Raw genomic sequence first — 18,238 nt, 5'->3', positions numbered from 1 at the left:
TATATTTGACAGATTATAAAACCAAAATTGTTCCCCTTTTGTATTTCATATATAATAACATTATATTTTTTAATGACAAACTGACCACCAAACCAAAAATTTCACCGGTTTTCATTTCAGAAATCTGGTCACCTTAGTCTAACTGTTATACTAAAGTGTGGCAATCTTATTTATAATATTCAGTCTAGCTTACTAACGGTTTTCATTATAATCCAAACAATTACAGCTGTGCTGACACTGCTGAGTGAAGATACACATCTGCAAAATGATGTGTATCTGTAACGAGCATGGCATTGTCAAGCAGAGTGAGACTTTACCCGGGTTTCCAGTATTATTATATGTGATGCTGTCTATTGTTATGTCCCTGTTTTTAGTTTGACCAAGCGGGAAGCTTCCGGTCTGAGACACAAAACCAATGCGGAAGTCACTTAAACCTGCATTCTATTGAACGGCCAGCAGTGGGCGACTCTTCTAGTCCTGCTCCATTAGAAATAATGGTAAAATGACCCTACTTCCCACCTGATTTATTACCTTAGTAAACACTTTCCTAATGAGTTTATGGTCTCAATCGCTAGTTTCATGTCTTCATCAATACAACATGATGTTCATTTAGCAAATTATGGTCCCATTTAGCTTCAGGGCGAGATTATCTATGATTGACATGTCGTTACAATGGCGACCTGTCAATCAGGCCAGAGTGACTCATACCCACGGCACTGTGTAAATTTAACCAGCGCTGTTGAAAAAGCGTGTTAGGAGTTGGCTGTTCACTTTCTCTGTTGAGTACGTTTAGTTTTAAGCCTGTTGTTCGCTAGACAAAATTGTCAGCCCTGTTAAAATGACAGTTAAGATGAATTACAGATACACCTAGCTAAGCAAGCAAGCTAGCTCCACACATGGCTGTTAGCGCCACCGTCTTGTCCAATAATGTTAACGTCTGGTGCCGCTGGTTGCAAAAACTCAACATGCCGGCGCCCTATCGGCCAAACTCAAGGCTTCAAAATGGCAGTCCACAAACTAACGGGTGACGTCACAATGACTATGTCCACTGAAAACCCCATGACACAGCCTGATCTAAATGGTACTCCTGCTGTGATGCATTTAAAATGTAGTGGATTAGATGCAGCATTTAGAGAGCAGAAGAGCTGTTTTTTGTATAAAGTGGAAGAAAAATATCTTGAAAAAAACTTTTCTTTAGAGATATTTTTATGAATTAAAAGATTTGGCTGATTCAGAACAGCCAAGAATAATCATTTGCAATTATTATCCGAAACTAGTAAAGAAGAAAATGAAAAAGGAAAAGGAAGACAGGGGAAAGAGTACGAGTCTAAATAATGAAGAGCCTGAGACTGCAGTAACCCGACCTGCAGTCTGATCTCTGGTGTCAGATATCAAGGACTGTACTGCTGCTGCCTCCACAGGAAAAACAAGTGAGTAACACTTTTAACTTTGGGAAAACCTTGCACTGAATACATATTTTTATATTGTTGAGCAGTTGTTTAAAAAAGTGTGATTTAAAGAAATAATCTTACATCGAAACATCTGGGCGAAATTAAATAACTAATAAAAACGGAGGTGAGTGTAAATGTCAGCAGTTTGTGGTGGTGCTGTGTTTTGTTTCCAAAGCAGCACATTAGTGTGTTTCATATTCAGGACATGGGCTCTTCTCTGATTTTGGTAACAGTGCTGGCGTTTACATGTGAGAAAACTCAAAAACAAAATATCCTCAATATAAGCAAAACATTCATATTCATCAAAACACTAATTGAAAGACACAGAAGGGTGAGTGACACTATAAGTTATATTTATGGACGGACAACAATACAGATATATGATTGAAATAAATTCTACTTTCATTTATTTTCGGAAATGCTGTTCCAATGTGTTGCATTAAAAGTGAAAGAGTGGCATCATAGTGAATTATGTGCTTCTGAAGAATGCTAGATACAGTTGTAATGCATTCAAATGATTATCTCAGTTATCTACTGTAAATGTTTACCAAATTTTTGAGAGCACATTGGTTATATTTATCAGATCTTACAGTTCACTCCAGGTGTTTGATTCATGCTCTTTAAAGAATCCCCTGCTGATTAAACTCAGGAGTTGCTCTGTGAGTCAGGTTCATTAAATCGGCACAGGATGTTGTCTGCTGAACATCTCTCCAGGGTGCCACAAACAGTTCTGTGAGCTTATTTTGGTTACTTACTGATTTAACAAGAATATTTTAGAGTGGCATGTTAGCATACCGAGAAGAGCAACCATCCTTAAAGGGACTATATATAGATTTCGAACATTTCCGACTTTGGCGCCTTCAAGTGCTAGTATAAGGCCATCTCAGAGACACTGAGAAGAACGTGAGGAAAGACACACAGTCTCTGATTTTCAGCAAGATTGTCGTAACTTTTTCACAATGAAAAACTATGTCAACACACGGTTGCATTAAACTGGTAGATGTGGGTTCAAAGCTGTAATGCCAGAAAGCATCCATTGTGTTGAAGTGTCTGTACCCTGAGCCTGACCTCTAACCTCCCAGACTGAGAGAAGGTAGAAAGACTGATGTGGAATTTGGGTTTTAATAACCCCAATGCCTGCATTTCTAATCCAAAGAAAAAGCTGCTTCTCAAAACAAGCAGGGAGTAAGTCAAAAACATAAAATCAGTCAAGATCAATTATTATTTCAGGTCAGGCAATCGCAGACTAAAATGCAGAACACAGGGCTTGATTATAATATGGTAGAGAAGTGACAGCATCTGAGTTGTGAGAGATGTTAATGTGAGTCAACAGAGTAGACTATTCCTACTTTGTCTCTTTCCATATTCAGAAACAATCACTTGTATGCTGTCAAAACAATACTGAACAGGTAATTCAAGTAAAAAAAAAAGACATAGAGATAACAAGTCAGGTCTTTCAATAATTAAAACATCCAGTTTACATGATTTGGGGAGTTTCATTTCTATGTTTCGAGTTACCGTATATGGAGGGTTTCCATGAAGTGGCAGTGGAGAGATCACACCACCCGAATCCTTGAATTGAGAGCCCCGTTAAATTGAGAGCAGCTGTTTTAATATCGGTCACAGTCCCGCTGAGTTGCAAGATGTGCCTGGAACGTCAGCAAAATCCCTGTTACTGGTACATTCATCAGAGCCGTCCAGATAGTCCAAGAAGCTGTCATTCCTCAGTCCAGTGGCCTATATTTCTTAAACGAGTGGTAGGCCTGTATTTCTTCCATCAATCACTGTTTCTCTTAAAAGGAAGTTAAGATATTCTCCATTACAGTAGAAAGAACCCATCAGTCACCCTTGTCTGAACCCCTCTTAAAGCCCCCCCCCCCCCACAGTTTCCTTAAGGCCTTTGTGGTCCAGCTTCTCCGTCTTCTCTCTTGCTTCCTATTGGTCATCGTCATATTTCTGAAGTGTGTCCTCCAGCTTGGCAGTGATCTTCTGGAAGAAGCCGATCTGCTGACGGAGGTGGTGCTGCATCTGCGAGCGGAAGTCCCGTACACGGGTGCGGTGGAAGTGCTGGATCTCTGCCAGAGTGGCGCAGGAAATGATGTTGCAGCGGTCGTGGAGCTCACCTTCCTGCTTTGGGCAGTCCTTCACCTTGGTCAGTGCACCTGGAAAAAGATGGGGGTGTAAAACACAGCCTCGAAACATAATCTTGCATGATACAGCTTCTCTGGATAGGTGTGGTAAAATAAAAAAATACATCATGTTATGTTGTTGTTATATATATATATATATATATATATATATATAATATTAATGTTTTTTGTATCACAGTATTCGATTTCTTGCTGAGAATTTGCTGAGAATTTTGATACCGCTCTCATGTTAAAAGAGGCTCAAGCAAGGAGACGGTTAGCTGAACTTAAATAATAATCTACAATAACTTGTTTTTACATTTAGTTTTTTTATATGTATGAACTAAACCATATATGATGTTAATTAATAAGCTTTTGAGGCCTTAGCTTTTCCCTCCAGATTTCAGTCTTTTAACCTAGGCTAATCGCCTCCTGGCTGTAGCTTCATATGTAATGGGCAGATATGAATGTGATGTTGATGGGATCATCCTTATGTTCCAGGGTCCTATGAGCAAGTGTGTCTCTTGATATAAATTAGCATTGTAAGGGACTGGTATGGACTTTGGAACTCAAAATCCGTTTACCCACTGTGGCTAATGTCTAAAGCAAAGAAAACTATCTTGCTCACAAATTTGATGGCGTAGGGAAGAAACACTGCTCAGAGCATAAAACACTGTGATAGGTCTCCGCATTGTGTCATATCAGGAGAATAATGACAAGAAATCAAATAACCGAAATGTCAAACTCAAAGACAAGAGGCGAGCTATGAGAACGGACAGGGAAGACAGAGAAGACATTTTCTTGGACAGCAGGAATTAACCAGCTGAGAGGTCAGATTAATCAGTTTATTTTTACTAAACTTTTTAACCCTCTGTAACACTGAGTTTACAGAAGCTAGTGGGACAGCAGCTAACCCAGAAGTAATGCTGAGACAAGCTGGCCCACAGTTAAATAAACAGCTTTACAGAAATGAGCTGGTTACTGCATGCCTTTTCCAGGTTTCCTAGCAGTTACCCAACACCCAGTTGACTCAGAGTCTCTAGTTTAGTATGACTAAACCTTCTTAGGGGGAAGTAGTACAGTTTGGACAGACATGAACCATGAAAAATGGATGGCAATAAACTCAAGAGTAAGGTTCTAACATGGCAGGATGTGGAGGGAATTACAAGCTAGCTGGTAGCCTAGCATCACCCCCCCTGACCTCGTTGACCTAGTCTCTCTTCCCATTTCTCTCTCTCCCCCTCTCTCATACATACACACCAAAAACACACACACACACACACACACACACACACACACACACACACACACACACCACACACACCCACCCACCCCGTACCTGCACAAGTACGCTAACAAACTGAAATGAACTTGGACTTTGCTCTCCTCACTGCCAAGGAGATTACGGCACTGTAATCTGAACTCATGTCCTGCTGGCTGGTGGGAAACTTGTACAGCTCTGTAACTATCTGCAATCCCTCTCACATACACACCACTCCCCTATTCTTCTTCCTCCTCCTTCTCTTCAACTCACTGGATCACCAAGAGGAAGGAGGAAAACAGGGAGAAGAAAAGAGGAGGAGGGGAAACTAATCCTGAGGCCACTCCATTTTGCATTCCTGCAGTCCCAGGGCAACACAGGACAAGAGGCCCTGGAATCTCTGTTCATTCAAATAAGATGTAGCCTTTGGACCTCACAGACAGAACCAGCAAGGTCTGACCATACTGTACAATTAGGTCACAAATGTCTGATAATCAGTGCTCTAAATTAGCCATGTTTTTGTAATTTGGTTGATGTTGGAGAAATGTTTAGAGGTATATGAGATAGATATTTGTGGAATCTAGACCTTCAAAAACATTTTTGAAAAATGTGAATCCTTTGTACTCAGGTTTTCTTTGTGTGCTGAGTCAAAAGAAGATCATCCAAGAGTTCATTTAGTTCGAAAAAATAAGATGTGATATCATATCTTTGCACTGATGCAAACATTTCTTATCAGCTTTCTTTCAATGAGGGCCCTTCACCAAACCAGCCATCTATTGTTCCCAACTATGACAGGAGTGCAGACTTTGCATTGTAGTGATGTGTTTATGGGCTCAGCAGACAAAACAAAGCTTCCTATGACGGCAGTGGTGGATTATTCATCAGCCAGGACAGATTACATGATCTACCACATGATGGGTACTTTTAGGGAATTCTGAGTCACTGACTCGCTTTGCTGAATAAACTTATTTCTCAATCAGTTTGCAACACTCATGCAAAATTTCCCATGGCCAAAATAATAAAAAATTGGTGTAGATCCAAGAATGTTTACATTTTATTCAAATGGGATACGGTTTGTATTTTAGAAATAAAAAACTGAAAGAAGAAAGACTGCCGTTTCCCTTTCTTCCACAAATCTCATTAGTTTTCTCATAAAGCTTCGCTAGCTATGGTTTCTGGAAGTGAAAAGCCATGCTGGTACCCAAAAAGGATGACAGTACTTTGCGTGAGATCCTATGAAAGCAGAAAGGGATTCCCTTGATATCAATTTAGGTTTAAGTTTGGGTCAGTTTTGAGGGTAAAGATCAGTTTTAGTTAAATTAGCTTAGTAAAGATTTAGGTAAAGTTTCCAAGTTTCACTAAGTACAAGAAAGTGTTCTTTGCCTGGTTTAAATCATTCAGCTCCAATGCTCTTTGACTCGTTTCATACAAATAATTACACATTTCAAGATCATGCGCCACAGAGAAATGTATTATTTTTAAATATAACATAAATTAAGTAATAGATTTAAACTTAAGCTTATTAGTCAAAACTTAAATAGTATGAGTATCTTCCAGTGCAGCAGAAGTGAAGGAAATGTTCTTCTCTTTCAGGGACAGAAAACAAAGTCAGAAAGTAGGTGAAGTCCCGTCAGTCTCAGGGACTATTGGGATTCAGACTGTGTTTCCATAGTTCGAAGCTGTGATTGTATCTAGAGAACAGAGCTCTGAGGACTATAGAAACAGTGCCTCTAGGTTTGGCAAAAATCAGGACTTTGCGTGCCAGGAGCAACTCCCTCCTCCCAACCTGCGGCAAACTAACAAGCTAACTCCTCTGCAAGTCTTTTGTACATGCCCATGTGAGTCTATGTTTTTCTGCGTTTGTGTTTTCCTCATGAGCGAGGACAGGCTCTCTCAGTACCCAGTGTTACAATGGACTGGACTGCGATCCGGTAAAATGAAAACAGATGCTGAAACAGTATCTGGCTCTCTGTCAGAAAGGGAGGCTGCAGTCTGGACAGCTTTTGGAAACGTCATTAATTATTTTTTAATGCAAGTAAGAATAAATAAATGTGTGTCTTTTGTTCCAGAGGAGATTATACAGCCTGCAGGATGGAAACTCGAGAGCGTGAGGCCTGGTTTTGTTCTGACTCCTCCCTAGATTCAAACCCTCCACCCTGCAGAGGCATCCATGAGTAAGAGTCCTGACCACTCACTCCCCACCATAGAAGCTAACCCTTGGCCTCTGACCTCTCTGTGAAGAGAAGTATGCAAGGTCCTGCATCTGTTTCACTTCTTGCAAGCATGTTGGAGGTTTAATGCATTTTTTAAAATCAGTACCTCCTTTCACATCTGTCATTGCTTGCCACAGCACTGCACAATTTCTCCCTGTGCTTACATTTATAGTATCTGGCAAAATGTGGTTCTAGTTACAGAGTGCACACACACACACACACACACACACTTTCCCACCTTTCTGCACATGGATGATATCAGGAAAGTTGGCCAGGTGTCCTCTGTAGAGGTCCAGCAGGTCAGAGATGGGATCCAGGTCGTGGCGCGGCTGCTCGGCAAAATACTCTCCTATCGCCTCGTAAGCTTCGCCAGTGTCCGCAATGGCTTTGTTCAGGCCAGCAGAGTAGGCCTGCTGGTCCAGCTCGAACGCCTGTGCCAGGAGCTTGAAGGATTGTCCGACTTTCTGGTACTCCTTCTTAAACCCCGCCATCTGTTTGCGAGCAAACTCGTTGATGGTGGTATTCACGACCACACTGTTCTCGTCCATCCTCTTGGTGAAGGTCTTGAAGCCTTCGATCTTGCTCTCCACTTCCTGGAGGTCCAGAGGGACAGCAGGCGTGCTAAAGAGGAGATAATTTTATGACCTTATGGCTTTATTTTGAAAATCCTTTAATTCAAGCATTACATCATCTTAATAATACAAACATGTGAGAGCAAAAGTGCTGTTATTTATGGTTTTTTGGTGTACCTTCTTTCCCTCAACTTGCCACATACTTTACTTCAGGTAATGATTGCTTACATTTCCCAGGATGCCTTTTACAATCTCCAGAGAATGTGCTGCAACCTGATATGTTCAGTGGCTTATAGACGTGGAGTGTGCATGTTATAGTGATGACAATAGAGCAACGAGAATAATAGTTTTTCAAGTTAAGAAGGTGAGGACCATGGCCCTTATTGAAAACCCGATAGGTGTTGTAGCAGGATTGCATTTTGGTCTATGTCCTGCTCTTATTAGTGTAGATGTTGGTCTCTATACCTCTTCTTTGCCTTATTGTATAACTGTTGAAGGCTCTTGGAAAATGGTGGCTCCAGAAAGAAGCCCTTGTTCTTGAATTGCAAGTGCCTAACATCAAACATGGTGCTTTAGATTAATGAAAGGCTTGTGCATCTCCACTGGAGCTGATGGAAATATCATTTATCTTTATTACACAGCAACCCACAGCCATCTCACTTTCATTATAGGCTGCAATAGGCATGTACAAAAAAACCAGCTGGATTCAACCATCACATTCTGATCCGGGATTCAAACCCACAACTTCTGCAGTACAGCCTCCTACCTGATTGTGAGGAAGAAATTGGCCCCGACCAGATCGTCCCTCTCTGCCTTCCTCTTGCCCTGTTTCCAGGCCTTCTCATCTGCCCGCATGTCAAGAAATGTTGGAAAACATCACAGCGTGCCAGCACTGGGTGGCTGGTCATGTGGTTCATCCACCAGATCAGTCCCTTCCTCCGCTTGGAGATGAAGTCCTCTTCGAAGCGGCCGGTGGCCTGCTTCTCCGGCAGGTGGGGCACCGAGATGACGGGGAAACGCTCCACGAGCCGAGCGTACAGCCAGTCGAAGTGTTTATACCTGCAGGGATGATTAAAGGGGAGACACGTGGGAGGAATTATGTGGACATTTTTGAGTGGATGAGAAGGGAGGGAGAAGGTTTGGTGAAAAAAAGTAAGTGAAAAAGTAGTGAGAAGGAGTGGAAAACAAAGGGGAAGAAGAACTTTTCCTCCGCAGGATGAAGTGTAAACTGAAATGTTAGGGAGTAAGTGTAACAAGGCAAACAATGTGAAAGGTGGAGGGGGAATCTCAGAAAAGGAAGGGGAGATTCCTGAGGACTCCAGAGGGCAGAAAGGCCACAGTCAGCTCTGTTTTTGTGGGAACAATTGTGGACACAGGAAAAGCCACAGGAACATTTATTTTAAGTGTGTGTGTGGGGGGGATCCGGTGAAGAAACAAGCCCCAGAGGGGAGAGGATGAGGAGGAGAAGGAAGAAGACGGCCTGTACCTGCGGTTGACTTGTACATTAGTGTGCGTTGGAGTCAGGCCGTAGGACATGTAGCTCTTCATGCCTTTGAACTTGGTCTGCTTGGTGGGGTCGTCAATGGTGCATGTGAAAGGATAGGGGTCCTCCTGCCACTCCGGCCCATGCTTCCCCATCACCACGAAGATCCTATCCCCGTCCTTCACAAAAGCAGAGGCCTCCCCAAGCAGGAAGGCCTCCCCTCCGGACTTGACGAAGGTGGAGAACCTGTTGAGGTTCCTCCCCACTGTTGCTGAGCTCTTGGCCTGCTGCTGATGCTGCTGGGTGCTGGAACGTCGCCCGGGCAAGGAGGACGTCACCGGGTACAAGGGCGGCGTGCTGCCGAAACCATGAGGCGCATCGGTAGCAGTAGAGCTGTCGTCCCAGTCGTCGTCCCAGTCGTCATCACTGCCCTGGCTGGTGCGGAAGCTGCCCCCGCCACTGCCACCACTACCGGCCCCGAGTCCTCTCTGAGACTGGGAGTCTGGGGAAGTGTAGGAAGTGTGGGTGGGTGTCTGGACTTTGATTTTGGGCGAGGACAAGCCGTTGTTGTTGGTGTTGGAGGTGATGTGCTCCCTGATGATCTCCACATAAGATGCAGGGAAGAGGCCAGCCTCCCCCCTGCTGTTCTCCCCCTCAAGCCAGCCCTCCAGCTCCTCCTCATTGAACAGAGTCACCAGCTCATTCTCTGTTATGGAGATCTCCCCTGGGTTTTCAGAGTGGAAGTCATACAAGACTCTGGCCTTTAATGCCATACTTTAACTAATAATGCTTGTGTCTTTTTTGTTTCTGTGTCCAGGTCTTTGTTGCCCAAGAACTTCCCTCTGCTCCCGGATTAAGCCTTTAAGAGCTCTCTGAAACTTGGGTCAGATTTAGATCAAGCAGCAGCAACAACTGGTCTATTTTTTCCACTTGTGTCACAATCAAACAGTCTTGTATCCGAGATTCGTGCATATAAGAACAAGAACACAAACAGGCAGGCTTGTATCCGACACTCACCTCCACTGTCCGCTCCGGTCCGCGGGTTCAAATATCATTTGTTTCCATGCAGAACTTCATCAAAGTCGGAAAACGCAGAGGAAACTGCCGGTTAGAGTTTGATGAATTTGCGACTGTGTAGCTGAAGTAGGCTATTCCTCCAGACACAGCCTGTTAAAGTAGGCTATTTTTTTATCCTCTTCTCTCTCCATGTAAGTTAAAGGCTACAGTCTAACACGTAGTAGACTGGCTGACTAGCGGAGGGTGGAGCCAGGGGCAGGTTCAGTTAAATCACCGAATTCATACATGGAAACCCTCCCTTTTTGAAAGCTCCATCTTAAGGGCATCGTATAAATGTATCGTCGTGTTTGTATGTAGGCCTAGTCATACTTGTGAACCAAATGACCTATCGGTCGCAGTTGCAGAAATTATGGAGCAATGTGCTTTTATAAAACCTCAATATTTAGAATATGCAACACCAGAAGTATCAATCGGTAGTCATTTCAATATAGAAATGTGGGACTTTTGGAAAACAGCCTTCTGGTGTCAAACACTGCACATAGGCCTACATCATCTTGCACAGAAGATTAAACAATCAGGGGAAGTAATTTGCCCTAATTTAAATTAGCTCAAAACTTGCCCAAAAAAACTGCCAGAAAAGCTACTTTTGGGCAAGTTTTTGCAGCTACGAATTACAAACATTCCATATATTTTCAATTTCAATTCTTTTTAGGCATATGGTACTAATTTGAAAATAAATTTCCCCCTAGAACCTGCAAAACCCCTTAAAACTGTATGAAAAATTGTCATTTAATAGAATTGTTGTCACAGCATTCCCTTGTTTCATTGATTATTGGGGGAAGATATTATATAATATAAGATGGATAAGACAAGATAAGATCATTTGTATGTGGCTGGGTGCGTTGATCCACCCCGGCCACTAGAGGTCAGTGTTCATCATCACATAGTGATGGGAGACAGCAGTTCCTCCTCCTGTCCAGGTCCTGGCAGTAAAGCGACTTTGACGTTGGGTTCTGTCGATGTTAAACCTTCCAGACAAAGAATGTGATAATTAAGCAAATGCTGTACATATATGATATTCATGATACATTATTTGCGTCATAACAAGATGGAACGGGGAAATTATTATAGAGACCAAAACCGTTTTTGTACCCGGCTGTAAACATTGTTTATTTCTGCTGTAAATCTGTTTCTTTTAACGTTAGGATTTATGGTAATTAACCATTGAGTCGCATTTGGAGCCAGGCTCGAGTGGCCGTTTTGGCTTTTCCGCGTTGGCTTTTCCAGTCACCGAGGTTACTGCTTGCGTGAACCCTACCTGGACTCACAGCTGGAATGTTTTAATTACTAATAAAAGAGGTAACGTTAAATATGAGACATGTTGGGCTGTAGGAGCTTTGGTCTTGTGCCTTGTGGATTATGGTTTGCCTGCTCTGACGACTGATGTGAGACACGTAGACCGTCTGATTGATGGACAACACTGTCTTTTTGTTCCCGATGGTAGTTTGAGTTTAGTTTCAAGTGAGAGTGCATGATCGACTCACTCATCCAGCTGTATGTTATTGTGCGAGTGCGTATGCGTGCGTGTGGACTGCACATTTAAACTGTAAACATGAAGATGTAACCTAGCCTACACATTGGGCTATTAGTATAAACCTATCTCATAATGGCTTGTAACATTGTGATGTTAATCACTGTTTTTATAAATGTGATCATTTTGCCTTCTTTAATCACATTAACTTTCACCTACACTAGATATTCTAAATCATATTAAAGGTTTCAATATTGATAGTATGCAAGTAGTGTTAGTCTAATATTTAATAATATTTTAGGATGGGAATAACACAAAGGAAACTTGTGCAGACGTCTATAATAAATCAAGAGTAACAAGTCCCCCTCTAAGAACCTGTAGGTTCAAGCTACAGACCACTGAGATCCTGTATGTGGCTGATGGAAGAAAGGGATTAATCCACACTAAATGAACAGACCAAAATAAACTCTTTTGATAATTGGTTTAATCATTAATTAAACATTTGCTGGTTCCACCCTCTCAGATGTAAGAATTTGATGCTTTTTCTCTGTCACACATAATAAAGGTAAAGTGAATCCTTTTGGGTTTTGGACTGTTATTCTTACAAAACAAGACATTTTAAGTTGTCATCTTGGGCTGTTAATTGATGAAGTGGTTAACTGGCTATTAATTGAAAATGATTAATTGAATTAAGGAGACAATAATCTGCAGATTAATCGTTAATGAAAATAATCGCTAGTTGCAGCCCAAATTTATTAAGGCAGTTATTGCATGTTTTATTGTTAAAGAAATTCTATATTCATTTAAGCAAACCCTTACATTAATTTGAGGGAGGCGACCTGAGCCTTGCAATGTTTTAAACCAGTGGTTCTCGAACTGGGGTGCAAGCCCCCCTGTACGTAGTTTACACGTCTTGTGTAAAATAATGTATGTCAAGTATCGTACAACTTCAGTTAAAAGCCTAGATCCAAATAGACGCCTGCCCTTTTTACTGCCCTGATGTGGCTACACATTTTGACAAATAAACACATAGAGCTTCTGCAGGGGGAATGTGGATGAACAGGACAAAAATATTTAGTGGAACTAAGTTGAATGAATATAATTTATAAAGGGAAATAAAAAAATTTTTAAAAAAAGGGTTTGCTGATGCTATCGTGCTTTGTTGGGCTTTTGCAGGGGGGCATGACAGAAAAAGTAACCAGTGTTTTACGCAAAACTTTACTCGAAAGGGTAGGTCCATTTGAGTTTAGGTCAAGGGTAGTTGAGAGTAAATTAAAACGTCTGAGCAAACCAAGACTGACAAGCAGCACAATACACACAATATATTCCCTTAGATATTTATGGAAGTTTTCTTAAGATTCAGAAGAAGGATCGTTATAGGCCATACGCTAAATGGGTAAAAATTTCAGTAGTGCTGGAAAGAAAAGATGGTGAACCAACTGGAGAAAACAAATCTTTGAAAATGTTTCTGGTGTTCTATAGATGTAAATAAACATTTGTGGGCATCACACAGTAAACTTTCATGAAGTTATTTACATTTTGGCAGCCATAACAGATCATCATGTATACACTAACCACAAATGACTGCAGGCTGTAGACACCTTGCCCTCTCTCTTTCTTCTGTAGGTTTCTATCATGACCGACCCAGTTCAGACCACCTCTGACAGTCTGTGTAAACTCGTCCGCTGGGCTCACAGCCACGGCACCATCTGCAACCTCATCCCAGCCTGCAGCACCTCACTTGTGGTACCTATGGTAACGTACTTACACTGGAGGCCATACCCCATGCCAGCAGTGTCCCTGTCGCCGTTTGGGGTTGTGGTGCTGGACACGCCTACCATTGGCCCCTCAGTGACCGTAGCAACGGCTGCGGAGGCTCAGCGAATACCAGCCAGGGCCTGGAGAGGATTGTCGGAGGACGTCCGTCCAATAAGGTAAAACAGAGATTTGAGGTATTTTGTCTTTTTATTGTTATTTACCAGTGGCTTTGATATGTTCAGCACAACCATACTACTTACCATAAAACATCAGGGTTTGTGTTCCTGACAAATTTGCTACACCTAATTTGATGAATGCATCGCTTATCGTAAACTGTGATAAGCTTCATCCAACACCTTTGTAGGCAAGAGTCCTCGAGGGAAGAAGCCTACAAAGCTGCGGCCTTCTGACTTCTAGGTTACCCAGATAGGATGGTTTACAGAGGATTTAAGATGCAGTCACAAATGTCAAATTTATACAAATGAAATAGTTTGAAAACTAAAAGAAACCCCAGTTGTATCACCAAAAGAAAGATAAAGTGCCACCTTTCATGGCTGCATTTTTAAGGAGCCCTTGGAATGTGATAGTCTTACAAACCTGTTATGGTGTTTTTAGTGTTCAAATGCAGATTTGGAAGGAGGCAGTAATCTGTTCGCTGTCTACCAAAGTCTGTTTTTTTGGTACCACCTGTAGGAGTCACAGATTCTACACATACAGCCTTTAACGGGGGCCCCAGTGATTTACAGTCACACTTCCACATAGTTGGGGGGCTTGCAAGAGACACACATTTAAAAAGAATGGTCAAAATTGATGCAGCAGAGGCAAGGCCAGATCCCGACTTATTGTGACTTATTCTGGTAGAGTACAGGTGACGCTCCAAAAACACTGGATCCTACAATTCCCATATTGCAAATCAATTGCATCTTTTGTAAGACTTCCCCTGCACGGTACATGCAGGTTTTCTGTCTATCAGAAACTCAAGCAGAAGCCAGATGGAGATTCGGTGTGTAACTGCACTTCCTTTCTCTCATTATTACCTTTCAGGTGAGAGTGAAGGCGTCATGTGACCTCTCCTGCAGCGAAGCAGCATCAGAGGGGGAGGAGTTCAGCAGCCGGCTGTTTGACATGGCTGGATGTGATTCATCGGCCACAGACGAAGATGGCGACTACGAGCCCCGCCTATACAGGAAAAGATGCAGGGCACCGGGAGGAGCAGTTGACGGGAAGAAGGTCAAGCAGGAAGCAACCTCAGCAGAGAATACTGACACTACTGCAAACATAGCAAGCACGGGGCTAGCATTAACAGGCGCTGTCGATATTTCGCAGGCTTGTCAGGCACAAAGCACACACTCTCAAATCACTCTCACACTGTTGCCCAACAAGCCCCTCCCACGCTTCCCCCAGCCCCAGCATGGGCAGCATCTGGGGTTAGTGGACCCAGAGATGGAGCTGCTAGGAGGAGGCAGCTGCATGGCAGGGACCACAGAGCAGGCCGAGAGATGCAGATCCGCCACAGAGACTACAGAACAGACTGCAGGTACAGCATGGACAAACATGTAGAGATAGAGACTGCACGCTTTGATTGGATATTTTTTTCATCTGAGTGGTAAATAAAGGCGGTTTTCCCCAAAAGTTAAAACACAAGAATACATTATTATTAATAAAACACAAGATTATTTTATGATTCAAAACAATACAGAAAACAGTTTCTTACCCAGTATATGTATGTGTGTCTTTGTACCCAACTGTCTGGCTTCCTGTTCGTTTCTGCAGGGAGGCAGAATGAGCTGGAAAAGTTGCGAGCGTTACTTTGTGCCGAACGCAGCCACAACCAGCAGATGACAGAGATCATCACCAGCCTGAAGCAGGACAAAGAGCTGCTGCAGCATGAACTCACTAAAAAAGCCGAACTCATCTGCGACTTCCTGCAGGACAAACTGCGGCCAGGTAAGAGTTTGCTTGGAAAACCCACCTGTTGGTGAATGAAGTGACTACACTGTACCATTTATCAAAGTTCCTCACGTAACAATTATACACATATTAACAAAAGAGATGCAAACATTAAGAAAAAAACTATACTACTATACTAATCAGCAGTTTAGTACTTTGAACTGTCTACATGAAAGTATGGAGGTCCCGGAGTGTCAAAATGAAAAATAAAATAAAAATGCCATTGAAAAATACTCTGAACTATACTTAGCTAATATATTTACCTAAGGGGCGGCAGTAGCTCAGTCCGTAAGGCCTTGGCTGGAACTGGACTCGGACCACAGATACGGAATGTGGACTGGAGAGGTGGTATTTCACCTACTGGACACTGCCAAAGGTGGCCTTGAACAAGCCTCTGAACCCCCAACCGCTCGCTACGTCGTACCAAGTGTCGCTCTGACATCTCTCCACGTGTTCTTGCTATAGGTCCTGTTTGTGCATGTGTGTGTATTTCAGACCTGTGTAAAATACTAACATTGACTTTCCCCTTGTGGGATTAATAAAGTCATCAAAACGATGAAGGCAAAACTGCTGCCCATTGTGTTTCTCTTGCTGCACTGTTTTACTTTTATTGGCATCTTATAACATAAACCAAATTTCAAAGTTGCCATTGTTCTATTTCTAATCCTAGAGAAGCGGTGGTCTCGCTGCTCTAATCAGACAGAACCGGGAAGTTCACAAATGACCTCTCCTGATGATGTGGAAGAATTTGATTCACCGCCGCTGTTTGACTCATTTGAGGAAATGGAGCTTCACCCTGTGGAGCGCCACCGGACCCTGAAGACGAAGAGGAGCCGGGACGGGGAAAACACTCGAGTCAGGAGTAAGGACATGACACAATAAGGAAGATTAACGATAACAACTTTGATTATAAGTGCCCATAGAGCAGAATGTATGGTTATTAGTAAATACTGCAGTTATCAGTTTTTGTATGTGTTGATTTATCTCTGTCACATGTCCCTGTATGTCTCCTCTCCAGTGAAAAACGTGGTGGGTGTGATAGCGCGCTACATGGCAGCCCTCAAAGAGTTTCGCCACAGCGTCTCCATGAAGGTGGCCTTCGACCGGGTGGGCGTGGACCGCAACACCATCTCCCGTACAGCTGCCATAGCTGAGCTCAGTCTGGCCGCTCCAGAGGTGTTTCACGCACTGCCACCGTGGGATGAGAAAGAGGAGACGCTGGCACGTTACGCCATCGCTGCCGACAGGCGATGGATGACAGCATTAAGGCCAAGATCAAAACAATGAAGGCAAAAGGCGAACTGCTGCCCATTGTGTCAAAGTGACAAACAGACAACAGTTGCTGACCGACTCCTTCTGACTGAACATATAAAGAGAAAATCCAACACTCACGTCAAGGGATTCACTTCTTCTGCTGTGCCATCAGTCTGTTGTGTTCAACTTATTCCACAAATGATATTGGCAGGATGTTGTAATTTTCTTTGTAGTACCAACTTTTCCACAATCTCTTCTGATCATGTGACTGCATTAGATTCTGGTTCCATTTCTGCTACTAAGGGTGTAGAAATCTTTCTGCCTCCTCTACAGTGGATTTGTCCTTGTTTGGTTGTGAAACATCGGTGCAATATTGTGACTCTAGAAATAATAAGCTCTTGTTCCTAGATCCTCTGGGACTATCATCGAAACCATTTAGTATTACTTTTTTTTATTTTTTTTTTTTATTATTGAAGTAGAAATAAACAGATACTCTATATAAATTAAATGCAACTATTTTATTATTCAAATCCACTACAAATGTAAAAATCCTGACAAAATGTGCATTTAATGGATTATGGATGTGATTGGTGCCGAGAAAGGTCTATAGTATTTCTGTAGACCCCCTGGACGACTTGACAGAATGTTTCACAGCTATCTGGAAGCGTTTTCTGACTCTTGAAAGCTTTCCAGAATTTAGCAGCCAGTATGTTAGTCTGGGAAATGTAAAAATGATAGTCTCGCTCCCCTGAGATTGTTTACAACACAACAAACCACTGTCCATTAATAACAGAATTAAAAGAGGAAACCGGGAGAGACATGGGTCCGATGTGCACATATGTCGTTTCGAAGCTTTGTCTCACACCGCAGGAGGAGGACGAGAGGTAAAAAAGGTCAAGAATCAGGCTCCAGGCGTGGAAGGACAGGGAGGATGAGGTTCCCAAACGAGGAGTCTTGAGTGATGAAGAAGCCTGACGAGTGTGTGTGTGCATGCTGCAGAGAAGACAGTCAAAAGGTTTGCGTTAGCATTTCTGACCACATTCACCATTTATAATCGTACTGATTAAACAAACGAGACAGACCGTGTCTTTAGAGATGCTGACAGACAGAATTACAGAGAAACCTTACAGCACAGTAGCCGTGGAGAAACAAACAACAATCCCTTTTAGGATTGTAGAGAACACAGGAGGTGTTGGTTTGACAATTTTTGTGTTTACCCTCGCCACATTAAATCACATTACTGTGTTTGAGGCTGATGCAACATCCATGCAGTGACTATTGAGCCTCCTTGCTCTTCTGCAAGATACTTCATGTTGTCTTGAAACCTCTCTCTCTCTCTCTCTCTCTCTCTCATAATGATTTCAGACCTCTGTGTAAGCCGGTGATAGGGGCCTGCGTGCTTGTGATTTAAAAAAAGTGACTACATTAAAAGCAATTTGTTGTGCTACTTGTTACTGTGTGGAAGAAGTGTGGGAAAGGATATAAAGTTGCTTTTGTTTCTTTCTTACCTGCGGGCACTTTTTGCTGGGCAGCGATGCTGCTGTTCTGCATTGTCCCTGAACTCCTTCAGACTCGGTCTGGACAGTGAGATGCTACAGGAGAAGAGGGCAAGGAAAAAA

The 18,238-nt window shown here is 42.6% G+C and overlaps 1 protein-coding gene and 1 pseudogene across 1 annotated transcript; one reads left to right on the top strand and one right to left on the bottom strand.

Annotated features, from left to right (window-relative positions):
* Nucleotides 1–3,065: 3,065 nt before the first annotated feature.
* Nucleotides 3,066–10,377, bottom strand: LOC119911142 (annotated as a pseudogene).
* A 559-nt stretch (nt 10,378–10,936) lies between these two features.
* LOC119911140 (coiled-coil domain-containing protein 106-like) lies at nt 10,937–16,850 on the top strand. Its single transcript, XM_038729954.1, has 6 exons — nt 10,937–11,485; nt 13,284–13,591; nt 14,460–14,952; nt 15,189–15,362; nt 16,036–16,227; nt 16,384–16,850. The coding sequence occupies exons 3-6, from the start codon at nt 14,541–14,543 to the stop codon at nt 16,650–16,652; spliced, it is 1,047 nt and encodes a 348-aa protein (XP_038585882.1). The 5' UTR covers nt 10,937–11,485; nt 13,284–13,591; nt 14,460–14,540; the 3' UTR covers nt 16,653–16,850.
* Nucleotides 16,851–18,238: the final 1,388 nt, after the last annotated feature.

This window comes from Micropterus salmoides, unplaced genomic scaffold (genome assembly GCF_014851395.1).
Source record: "Micropterus salmoides isolate LMB-PRFRI ecotype aquatic unplaced genomic scaffold, ASM1485139v1 Ms_hic_scaffold_1900, whole genome shotgun sequence".
Lineage (NCBI taxonomy): Eukaryota > Metazoa > Chordata > Actinopteri > Centrarchiformes > Centrarchidae > Micropterus > Micropterus salmoides.
Note: the sequence above shows the minus strand (reverse complement) of the source record. Positions and strands in the feature narration are given on the sequence as shown.